We start from the raw sequence: 12,953 nt of genomic DNA, 5'->3' as shown, positions 1-12,953 counted from the left end.
AATTCCAACCCACCCAAACCAAATCCAAATAACAATGCAATCCATTATATCCATTTGAACCCGCCCTAATAGCAGGCCTATTTACAGTTTCACCCTGATTATATTAGTGAAAAAGGAGAACAAAGTAGAGAGGTATATACCCATGCCTGAGTCTGAACAAGGTTGGGAGTTAGATGAGTTCGGTATCAAATAATTTGGGAATATGGCTGAATAAATTTATTTTTTCAATAATAATTTCCTTGCCATCTTGAGCAGACTATCCAACAGTGTTTCCATAAGTAGAATATTTAGAAGCAAATTATGTTTTGAGTTAAAGCATTATATATGTGCCGATAGTACATGGATAGAAATTCCATAGTGGATGCTGGTAGTGAACTAGTGATTGGTCTGCATATTTGATCACCTTACTGTGGCGGAAAGCATAAAGGCCAACCGATTACCTGCTTTAAACAAATCGAAGAAAATGAGTAGAATTTACAATTGGTGCCTTTGCATCCCAGTCTGATTTTGCATCCAATATCAGAGTTCCTTCTTATGATAATTGAATGATTACAATCCCTAAATAGATATCCTTCTGAAGTATCTGGTTTGAACTGAAGCTTGGCATGGTTAGCTTAAAGATAGCATACATTAAGCTTCATATCTCACTTCCTCATGTCATTCAGGACGTATAGCAATGCAGTCCTCATTTGCTTTACTATATTAGATCCCTTGTCATTGTGAGATCGCGGTATAACAAATCCGCTTGATCGAAGTAGGCATTGGCTGACTGACCTGACTAAACTTAAGGCTTTTCCAAGCCTTGCCGATAGGCCGCCCTCCTGCCCGCAGCCCTATTCTAGAAATTTGGCGAAGAAAATGAGTAGATAAACAATTGGTGCCTTTGTATTCCAGTCTGATTTTACATCCAATATCAGAATACCTCCTCATGATAATTTAACGATTACAATCCCTAGCTAGATATGCTTCTGAAGTATCTGGTTTGAACTGAAGCTTGGCATGGTTAGCTTAAAGATAGCACACATGAAGCTCCATATCTTACTCTCTCTTGTCATTTCAGGACGTATATTAGAATCCTTGTCATTGTGAGATCACATCATAACATTACAGGTATGCTGTACTAGGACTAAGTCATCCCTTTCAAAGAAAGAACATCATTCTTCATACACAAATGTTTTTGTGCTAAACGCAAGCATGTCCTTACAAATATCAGTGTGCATGCTTGATTAATGTTATGCAAGTGAATTGATCTTTCGGTAAGATGGTGCTTCATGCGTTTTTTTTTTTGGTACGTGTACAATTATTATGAGATGTTTGGAAGCTGGAGCGGCATTTTACTTTGTTTTTTTTGTCGTCCTGGCAAAAGGTCGGCACATCCATGTACTCAACCGAATGTGTTCATGTTTGTATTATGCTTTAGATTTTATCTTTTTCTGTATAACTATTGTTGGTTTCCAGTGGTCTGTGCACCACCATGCCGTCGACCAAAGGTCTTGAACAGCTGTTGGATGGAATTTCTAGCATGGTATGTGTACACAAATAAGGGAACCTGTGTGTGTCAAAAAATGGAGAAAAGGTGACACCGTTTGCAGTTTTGAATTAGCCTTTTCCCCCCTCAAGTGACGTCTAAAAGAAACAGATCAATCAAGTATTTGAATGGCACTGATGATTGAGTTAATCAAAACCTGTAAAGCTCGGTAAAAAATGAAGGGATCGCTCAGATTTTTGCAGTCCGTGGCATTTCGGGGATAATTTGAATTGTTCTCTGCATGTTGATTCCAATTATGGAATTGTTCCATGATTCATGAGTTGATAACTTTGCATCCTTCAGCAGAACTGCATAATGCAAATGGGTCTCGGCAGAAGAGAACATGCAATTACTGATGTACCACCTTCCCAGTTTTGCCATGGATGTCAGCAAGGTTCCAGGGATTAACTTGGATTTATTTCTCGGAACCTAGGGAAATCTTGTCTTTGAATATTTGGACACAAACATGTTGTGTATCCTAAAATTGTAATACTAGTACACCACTAGTAGATGCACAACTTCCACTGCTTATTCCTCTTTACAAAATTATAGTACTAATATTGAGAGTAGACTTATGTGCTTTACCCCGCTGTTTGTAGTCGGACCGGTTGTAATCTAATCTATGGTATGGGCAATTTGTTTGTCTAGTGGGCTACGGGCTATGCTGCACTTCCTACTGCAACCTGATGACAAGTTTTTCCTTTTTTCCTTTTTGTTGTCCCCGCTGTGTAATGTAGAACCCCTTCAGGGCGAGGTACTCGGGTTTACATTACCACGGAGCTCTCTAAAGCCGCCGCTTTATTGTGGTTTTGTACTGTTTTACGCCATGATAATCGTGGTTATCGTGATAACAATGGCAGAGCTCTTAGTTTGGTGAACGTTGGAGGTAACCATTTTTATTGGTCCTCCAAGCATGTGTCAGGTTTTGGGTTTGGGACGCGTGTTCGTTTAGTTGATGAAGATTATCTAGTTTTTTATGGCTATTTAATAAAATAAAATAAACTACTGCAAAATTAAAAATCTACTCTACATGATAAACTTTTATTTATATATATTTTTTTAAAAAAATCGTTTCGCAGTTCGAGAAACGTGTACGTTAAAGCCGATACTCTGACCCAAAAGTAACATAGCCAATATGGATGAATTAGGATGAACTCAACTATCTATTGGTACTCCATCTATCATAAAATATAATTATTTATGATTACAGACATCAAGTTTAATGTGAGAAATAATCGTGATTAGTTGACATGAGAAAGTATACGAAGAAATCAAAAGTTATGATTATTTGATATGAGTATGTAGATAGAGAAGCAGTTACAGTTAGAGAAATTTGAATCATAATGTTAATTATATTATGAGACATAAGGAGCACTAAGGATGATCCTAATGGGATGGTATGTCCCACGTGCCAGTGAGAGGAAGTGGAACAAACACAGGAAAAAAAACACTTAATGTGCTGATTGTGTAGAACAAATATTGTGGCCTTAGCTATAATTAACAAATAAACATCAGAAACCAACTGGATTGCTGGACGTACATAATGGGTTTCTTTGGGCCATTGACTCATTAAATTTTGGTTAATTATGGTTATATGGTTTCCTGGTAGTTTTGAAAGAGTATATGCAAGCAAAATATGCTGAATCCAGTTTTTTAAGGCACTGTTGATTTTAAGTTATACTAGTAGTTGAATTGGACAACAACAACAACAAAAACACTCTCTTTATCCCTGACATGATTCTAGGTGTCCATTTCTTAAAACTAGCATGATTTAATTTAATTTTCCAACGATTACACGTGCGTGCACTAACATTGTAATCATGCACCACCATGACATCTTCGATGAAAACGATATATTTTTTATCGAATCATTCTGATTTGAAAAGTACAGAACAACTCTGACGATATTAAATTAATCTGAATGCGGTTTCTTTTGGTTTTGATATGATTTAAGAATTTTCTGTTATTGGGAATACGTACGTGCGAGCAAAGTAAAGATGAGCTTTAGCAAGCTGGACGTTGGAAAGCTACAGATAAAGTCACACTTGGGCGCTTTGTCACCTCTTGATGAGTAGCCGAAAGCAAAAGATACTTGGGGACCTCTCAATCATATCCGTTTTGTTCATGCCATATAATCAGGGGAAATTCTATATTAAAATTCCCATTCACTTACTTACTTATGATGATGTCAAGGAATGTTTGGGATCAAAATAGTGTAGCGGGACAATTTATTACTTTCCATGGCTTTACTATGTTGCTCTCTTAATATGCTAACTTATTAGTTAGAAAAATGTATTCCCATAAATCCATAATACTGCTAGTGTTGCTTTTTTTTTTACCAAGCTTGATGTGACAAATGTGTGTTATTAGTTAATACTCCCTCCATTTCACAATGTAAGTTTTTTTAGCATTGTCTAGATTTATATAGATGCTAATGAATCTAAACACATATATAAAATATATACATTCATCAATCAATGAATTTAGACAAAGTCAGAAAGACTTACAATATAAAAACGAAGGTAATATGAAAAAGTGGTCGAAGATATTAAATAGGATGGTGATTGCAATTGGTTACTGCGAAAAGGCAGATGGAGAGACGTACAAAATGCCATATTTTGTGAGAATTGGTTTTGCTATAAATCACTCGAGTGTATATTGCATTTAAATTACAATATAACTATCATGTAATTATTATGTAACAATCATTAAATTATGGGAATTTTTTATTTACATGAGACTTTAATGTTAGTTATATAGTAGTTATATTTGTGCTACATGGTAGTTGAATTGTAATTTCACTGTAATTATGCTATAGTTACATGATTTTAAGGAAAAAAATCACGTGGGTGATATATAGCCACTCCCTGTGAGAATACTGGGTTGTTTTGATGGCTTTCACAATTTACCTAAAGTTGCCACGTCTTAAGTTACGCAAGTTTGAGTAACTTGGGTGATTTGTTTGGTTAATCGTCTATGACAAGATTTTTTCTCTATTATATAGGTTCTACATGTGATTGAGTCAAGAAAAAATGTGACAAGTGTCTTATGCTAGCTGAATTGTTACTCTAATTTTATTAGCCACAACTTAGCCAAGTTGGCCAAAAAGTTAAGGCGTACTTCAAATACTCACCAGGCAAGTTTGGCCATGTGGCGCATTTTCTTAACAATGATGAATTAGGACATTCTCAGTGTGCAGTTTTACCTTTTTTTTTAAAAATTTTTTGCCACTGCTTGCCAATACCACTTAATCCCTCTCACAACAAGAAGAGTAGCAAAAGATTTGTCACTCGTCCTATAAAAATGGCAAATAGTTAAATTTTCCGTTATTTTCAAGAGGACCATATAAGCAATATAATATTTTATTTAGTTGATGATTGAAATAGTTCATATAATACATGAGTTTTATTTTGTTGTTTCTTATGCAAGAGATAGACTACATTCATCATAGTGTATATATGGTTTTATCTAAATGAAACTCATATCAACTTTCTTTCATCAATACATTACCACATCCTCCAAAAAAATATTGACATGACAATTTATTTAATAAGAATAAAACTCTCACTGGAAATGACCTTGGGGCTCTTCCTTGCTACATTTTATTTTTTGTTACCATATTTTTCATACTGCTAAATGATATTTTTTAAATAATACTTAAATACAAGTTGCTTTAAAAATCAAATAATTTTATTTTTTAAGTTTATAATAACTAAAACTCAATTAAGTTTCATGTGATGTTGTCTCCCTTTTTCTTCTCTCTCACCCTCAGCCTAAATGGACTCAAATAACGCAACACTGCAGTACTGAACCTGCCTCTAGATTGCCAAACTTGCGGCAAATTACACACAAGGTATATATATATACTGGCTATCACGTGTGTGTTTTCTAGGGCAGTTCAACATCTTGGTTTCCGAAATGAAATATCCCCGCTGTTTTTGTCCTTGCCAACAGCAGGTGACTTGATTCCAGCTCTTGACAGTATGATTTTCCGTTTCTCCGTTTCGTCCACGTGAGACTTCTTGATCCAATGCATTCAAATGTCACGCCCCACCCCACCTGACCTGTCGCAAACTCATCACTGCATTATTCAACATTGAATTCTTTGTGCCCAGATCGCGGAGCATGATTTTTTTTTTTTTACTTGCTTGAGTCGAAGATATATGTGCATGAGAATTTGCTTGTTTGAGAATTTGCTCACCCGGAGATTAGCCAACATGTTTATACCGAGCCTTTTGATGTCTCCTTTGACTAGCGCATTGCTCGTACTATTTTATTAAAAAAATATTATTAGCATGCTATAATATTATTTTTTTCATGTATTATCTCTTAATTACTCTATTATTTGTCTATTCGTTGCACGGGAGGCTGATATGTAGTTCTATAGTCATTTATTTTCTTTTAAAAATCAGAGAGTTGGTGGAGTGAGCGGTAGATCACTGCCACCGCCCACCACCATTAGTAATGCTTATAGGTGTAAAGAAATGTGGAAATTTCATAAAAATAACTGATAAATCTCGCCTACACAAAGGTTTTTTACTCTGGTCGGGATTGAACAAAACTTGTTGGACAAAACTTGTTGGTTGTTTCTAGGGCCATACTAGGAGTATGGTAGATTGGGCTAGAACTCTACTCTATGCTTAATTATCTATTAAAATTATAATTTAGAATTTTAAAATAAATAATAAAAGATAAATTTATGTAGATTATACTAATTCAGAGCAAATTTTAGTTCCACCCATGTTGTTTCTTGTGATTTCCAAGCTAATTCTGGATATTGACAAATACTCGGTTTCAAACGTCATATTTTTCTTTTTTTATTAAACATATATTTTTAGCACAAAATTCAGCTTTTCCAACACACTTGCATAACACATGTACTCCATCAATTCCAAGGTGACACAAGAGGTTGTTTTCTTTCTTCGGTAACTGAGGGAGTATCCAGCCTGAAGCTGCCTCCAATTCTTTAGCTTATGTTTATACGTAAGCCAAAACTTATTTAAATTTTAAATTTAAAGTTAATTTTATGGTTTATTTACCTTGGCTTTTCTTTAGCATTTACTTTTAGATCAACATATATACAATGTTTTATCTATAGAAATTTTAATTGTTAATAAGTGATTTCGTGTATATCTATTAAAAACAAAATATTAAGGCTTGAAAATACTCAGACAAGTTCAGAACCCCATCAACTGATCCGCACGCATTCACAGAAGTCGCGCAAGGAGTGGCTCATCAAAGCCAGCCCCGGTCAAAACTCAAAAGCGGCAGGATTTCGCTCTAATCGCCGCCACGTTCGTCCAGATCACGACTTCTTCGGGTCAGGGGCTCACGGCAGCGCAAGAAAAACGGACGATCCACTGACGATCCAGTCGTCTTCGGCTACGAAACGGCCCGTTTTTTGCTCCCATTTTTTTCTGTACCGCCACCGCTGGTCGGTTACCTCCCTCGCCGACGTCGCCGTCCGATTGAGACCGAGCCGCAGAATCTGTGCACCCTGTGGCCGTGGCGCCGTGCTGCAGCAGCAGCAGAAAAAGGAAAAGGAGAAAGAGAAAGAAAAGCAGTGCTACGTGTACGGTGTAACGGGTCGTTTTTTTCTTCTGCGTAATGTCTGAATTCACCGCCTTAAATCCTCAAGCACAGGGTGAGTGAGTGAGAGAGATTGAGATTTGAGAGAATGTCGTTAGCATTTGCGACAGAGATGAAATGTTGCAATTAACAGCTAATTATGGCGTCACTCCAACGTTCGGCTTCGTGCTTTTCTTGTCTAGGGCGACTTGATTACAGCCATTAGGGCTTAATAATGCGGATTAGTAGCTCAACCATCCCCCCACAGCATTTTTTTTTTCTTTCTTCTTTATTTCATTGGTGATATTTCTCTGCTTCCAAGGCTTCTTCTTGCCTAGCCATTCTTCCTCTCGTCTAGTCTCTTCAGCTTTTTCACCAGACTCCCCCTTTCCTCCTCTCCCTCTCCTTCCTCTTCCTGTTCTTGTGAATACCTACATGATATCATCCTGTCACTGTCACTAGTCCCACTTCTTCTCCGCGTTTAGAGATTTCAATCCCTAGGTTTCTGATCTCGTTTGCAAATCCAGATTCCGTCTGTAAAAATGTCGTCTTTGGTGCAATCTGGAATAGTCTCTGAGGTTCTTCCGCTTTAGGAGGAGGAAGTGGAGCAGGCTTTGGTTTTTTGTGATTGTTCATCTTCTTCTTCGATCGAGATTTGTTGGTAGAGTGGCTTGTTGCTCTACGAGAAATCGTGGTTGGATCGTGTTCTTCGCTCCGTTCCAGTCCGATTGGCGACGGCGCCGCGGGATTTAGCGCCAAAAGCACGATTATTATTTTTTTGTGCTTTTCTTCGGTTACACGGCGAATTCTGGAGGGAAAAATTTGGCATCTTGATTGCATTTTGTATCCGGTTGCCAAAAACCGAGTTGGGAGATGGTATCGGAGGCGCGGGCGCCCATGGCGGCGGGTGCTGTCGTCACGGCGGCGCTGTGCAAGAGGAGCAACCGGGTCGCGCGGGTGCTCGCCTACGCGCTCCTCGAGTGGATCCTGATTGCTCTCCTCCTCGCCAATGGCGTGTTCTCCTACCTCATATCGAGGTTCGCCGCCTTCTTCGGTCTGGCGCCGCCGTGCGCCCTCTGCTCGCGCCTCGGCGTAGACAGCCTCTTCGAGCCCCGCAGCCATGGGCAGGGCGCCGGCACCGAGCCCCTGCGCCGCGTGCTGTGCGAGGCGCACGCCGCCGAGGTGTCGCGCCTCGGGTACTGCCGCGCCCACCGGCGGCTCGCGGACGCCGGGGACATGTGCGAGGACTGCGCGTCGTCCGCCGTGTCGTCGTCCGGGAAGGCGCTGCTGTCGTGGATGAGGCGGAGCGAGCTCGGCGAGAGGGACCTGGCCTGCGCGTGCTGCGGCGTCGCGCTTGAGAGCGGCTTCATCTCTCCGGCGTTCTTGTTTCCCACGCCGGTGGCGTGCGATGTGGACTGCGGCCACAAGAGAGACGCCGCCATAGCAAGTCTCAATGGCGACGTGGTCTTCGTGTCCGAGAAGGGCCCTGTGATCGAACTTTTCGATGAGAAGCCATTGGTGGAGGAGGACCCGATTGCTGCCATGGCGGGCTTGGCAGCTCAATGTGCTGAGATTGTTGGCAATGTCCTGCAGCTGGTGCCTCTTCAACCCACTGACTCGTCAACTGGCAACACACGCTCAATGCCATCTCGATCCCTTGGTGAAGGCAATGAAGCAATTGATCATGTAACTTTGAAGCAGCATGACGGGGTCAAGAACATGGATAACACCAATGATGAGAAATCTACCGTGGCCTCTGATGATGACAAGGTGGGTGATATGGTTAGTAGGATGATCGATGAAGAGATTACTTCCTTGGTCCTCTCCCAGGCTTGTGTTGAGGATGGATTCAACGGTGAAATAGATGGAGAAACTGAAGAGGGCTTAGTTGATCAACAGTGTAAGTCGCTCTTCCTCTCATAAACTTGCATGGCATTACTGTTTACCAAATCTGTCAAGAATGTCACCTGCTATCGCTTTGCTGCATATGTTTTGATTGTACCGCCATTTTTACTACATATATACTAGTTTTGATAGCCATTTTGATCCTAAAATTTAATGCAGTTTCTCTTGCAAATGGCTATGTTACTGTGGTGGGGATGTTCATTGAATACGTATGCCTAGATTTCAATTTTGTGCTTTTGCACTTTGATTGGTATTCTAGACTTCAGTTAGCATTCATTTTTCCATCTTGCCTGTACTGTCACATTTGTACTGATGAACCTTTATTGAAAGAAAAATGAGAACTGTCTTAACTAACTGAATGTTGATAGGATGAAATGGACGTCCTAACGAAATAGAAATAAACGCATGTCACTTACTGTCCTTAGAGTTGTTCCGTGCTGGTAGTTTTGTATATTTAATGTTACTAGCTAAATGCGTGTGTGTTGCAACAGGTTATTGAAAATAGAAAAATTAAGTATTGTTGAAAAAATGTTTTTGATTGGTTGAAACAAGTTCACATGTGTGTTATAATACAAAAAATATTCCATATGAAAAACAAAAATACCATGCTTAGAAAATTGATTTGTAGAGCTGCGCATGTACAAAGAGCAGCTAGAGCATTCACACATGTTATGCTGATATAATGACTCACTTAGCAGAGGTGGTGGTGGTGGCAGACTCACCATCACCACTACTGTCTTCTATAGTAGTATAGATACTAAGCAATCCACCTTGATTTTTTGTTGCAAGCAGTTTGTGAGGAGGATAGTGGATTGAATGACACAAACCAGGAAATATTAATTCAAAGTGAGACATCTGAGAACGAGCAAGGTTATGTAAAACAGGAATTGTTTTCCATGCTGACTAATCCAAGGGAGCATGAGTTTGCTATTGAAAGTTTAGAGGAAATCATCGAAACAGTTCATCAGGTTGATCTCAATAATGGATGGAATTCGATGCCGATGGAAGCTGCAGGGCATACCTCTGGAACTTCAACTGGGAACACTGGGGAGGAGTGGGTTCAGCAAGCTGAGCTGAGTCAGCAATCAGATTCGATGCCAATATATTCTAGGGAGCATGCTGATGAAGAAATTGAAGAGGGGAAAATTTCACCGACTGAGATAAAACAAAGATTGGACCCTGTGACAATTGATTCTTGCAAAGAAGTTCATGTGATTTCAATTGATAGCACCAGAGAGAATCAGATTGAACAGCCTGAGGTGAAGCATGCATTAACTTCTATGACAGTAGGTGCAGTTGATTATGTGTCAGACTTGTTTGATGCTAACATCAGTGCAGGCGATGGTAAGAAATAAGACTTTTGTTGTTCGGTTTGTATTTTTAACTTCTCTAGTGTGATAATCCAATATTCTAATCTGTTGTTTTAAATAGATCCAGCTGATCCAACAGAGGTTGCTCCACCAAGCTTGCACCATCTCTCTGATGGGCCATCTACAAGCTTAAATGAATTATGTCCTGACTATAATGATATTGAATCAGAGAGAGCTTTGGATATACCAACTCATATTGAAGATATCGATGGTTTACAGGAGTTGCCAGACCATAAAGCAATGACCTCTGATACCAAGTCTGTGGATTCGTGTATCGCTGCCATGTCAGTTGATCTTGAAAGTATTGAACTGGTGAGTGTTGATCAGTTAAAATATGCTTTGGTGTCTGCCCACAAATCTTTGAGCACCCTATATGCTGAGTTTGAAAATGAGAGGAGCGCAGCTGCTATAGCCGCTGATGAGACTATGGCAATGATAAATCGCTTGCAAGAACAAAAGGCGGCAATGCAGATGGAGGCGATTCAGTACCAGCGACTTATGGAAGAACAATCGGAGTATGATCAAGAAGCACTACAGAGGTTGAATGAACTAGTTGTGAAGAGGGATAAGGAGAAGCAAGATCTGGAGAGAGAGCTCGAGTTGTACCGACGCAAGGTTCATCTCTTTGAGGCGAAGGAAAGGAGAAAAATGTCCAGGCACAAGGGTGATGACCATAATGGATCGTCCTCAGCATCGTCAAGTGCTGAGGACAGCGATGACCATTCCCAAAGTTTCTATGAAGGTGATGAATCTGCCCATGGTCTTAATGGAAGCAATAGTAGTATCCCAACTGATGCTGTTTTACAAGAAACTGCTAGGCATCTGGGGACACTTGGTTGCTCACTTGCAGATTTTGAGGAAGAGAGACTCTCCATACTAGAGCAGCTCAAATTGCTAGAGGATAGGCTTTTTGACCTTGAAGATGAAGATTCTGATGGTGTTAAGATGGACAAGCAATTCTCAGAAGAAAACCATTTGATCGGTGCCTCAAATGGTTTCTCTGATGATGACAGCAGCTTCAAACTTCATGACAAAAGAAAAGGTGTAAACTATAGGGGAAAAAAACTCCTCCCATTATTCGATGACACTACTGTGGAAAATGGGAATGATCTAACAAGGCAAGATCCCGAAGCAGATCGTTCTACAGATGTCATGTTGGAACCAGCTAATGAACAAGATAAACTTGCAATTGCCCATGAAATCGATCAAGTTCATGAGCGACTGCATGCTCTTGAGGCAGACAGGGAGTTCATAAAACAGTGTGTGAAGTCTTTGAAGAAAGGAAACAAGGGGTTTGATCTTCTTCAGGAAATCTTGCAGCATCTTAGAGACCTGAGAAGGATTGAGCAGCGTACAAGGAACTCTGAAGAGCTCTCACCACATTATCTGCATCCTTACACGGATTAAAGGTAAAAGGGTTCAGTTCATATTGATAACTTGATTAATTTTCTTCCAAATGAAGTATACTGCAATCATGGTTTGTTTTTTTTATTCCATATGGATGTTGGTTTAGTACAAACTCTTTATTTCAGCACTTTGAATAGACAAAATACTGCTTTACTAAAAGCAGCTGTGCACCCACGCAAACTCCTTTTTACAATACTAAATGTTCACCAAATATTCATGCCTAACATACCACATTCTATCCAAATTGAATTATGCCAAAACTTCAATTCTTTCTTGCTGGTCCCAGATCAGGCGCAGAGCGTTGTGGTCATGTTCGAGGAAAATGCATCGAAGATGAAAGCTATAAAACAACGAAAAAATGATAGCGGACTAGTATTGTCATGCCAGAAACGTTCGGCTCAAACCAGATGGAAAGGAGATCCAACTGGTGCTCAAATCCTACAGTTGGTTCGGCGTTGCCATCGGGATGGCAGCAGATCATGGAGCAATTCTGCCTTCCAAGGTCCAGCTTTTTTCCGCGACCACTTTGCACGTCCTTTTCGTTTGGTTTCATTGTATGAGGGTATTGGGGGGGGGGGGGGGGGGGGGGGAGGGGGTTCCAAACTTTTACTCAAGAACATGGTGGTTGGTGATCCGCCCCCATGAGGTGTGTTTTTGTGGCGGAAACCATGGCTTGTGAAATGCTTTGGAATTCATTAGCACGAAACATGCCACTGCCAGCTTTGGTGCCAGGTATAGAGTGAGTATAAAAAAGAGAAAGGCTAAAGAAAAGTAGTCTCAGTGGCTTTCTTAGTTGTTCTGTTCATTTTTTTTTTCTGCTGTAAATTTTCTAGTTGTATGTAATGCTTTTGGAATGTGAGGTGTTCTTGAGTGCATTGTGCATAGCATCATTGTCTGATGAGCATTGCTGTACCTTGTACGGTTATGGTTTGCTTATCTATTCCTTTTTCTCTTGTTCCTTCATATACAAAATGCAAATACAACACAAGTGTTTAAAGAAAGCAACAGGTCTTGCATGATTTGGTTTAGCTGTCAAGAAATCATGGGATGGACCATTTGGTCACCAAACAATCTGCTATTGTGTGGACCTGCCAGCTCCCTGCTATGCCCTACCATGTTATCCATTGTTCTTTGCAATTCCTCTGCAAGCTTGACAAGATCAGCTGCTGCTTCGT

The 12,953-nt window shown here is 40.0% G+C and overlaps 1 protein-coding gene across 2 annotated transcripts; it reads left to right on the top strand.

The window, feature by feature from the left end:
* The first annotated feature begins 6,963 nt into the window (after positions 1-6,963).
* On the top strand, positions 6,964-12,362 carry LOC102710966. 2 transcript variants are annotated; one of them, XM_040522149.1, is made up of 4 exons: positions 6,964-8,996; positions 9,794-10,345; positions 10,433-11,780; positions 12,070-12,362. In XM_040522149.1, exons 1-3 carry the CDS (start codon positions 7,970-7,972, stop codon positions 11,776-11,778), a joined length of 2,925 nt encoding a protein of 974 aa, XP_040378083.1. In that variant the 5' UTR covers positions 6,964-7,969; the 3' UTR covers positions 11,779-11,780; positions 12,070-12,362. The 2 variants fall into 2 exon arrangements, with proteins under 2 accessions (XP_040378083.1, XP_040378082.1); XM_040522148.1 differs by having other exon boundaries at positions 12,065-12,362.
* The last annotated feature ends 591 nt before the right edge of the window (positions 12,363-12,953 follow it).

This window comes from Oryza brachyantha, chromosome 3, assembly GCF_000231095.2.
Source record: "Oryza brachyantha chromosome 3, ObraRS2, whole genome shotgun sequence".
NCBI classification, from domain to species: domain Eukaryota; kingdom Viridiplantae; phylum Streptophyta; class Magnoliopsida; order Poales; family Poaceae; genus Oryza; species Oryza brachyantha.
Note: the sequence above shows the minus strand (reverse complement) of the source record. Positions and strands in the feature narration are given on the sequence as shown.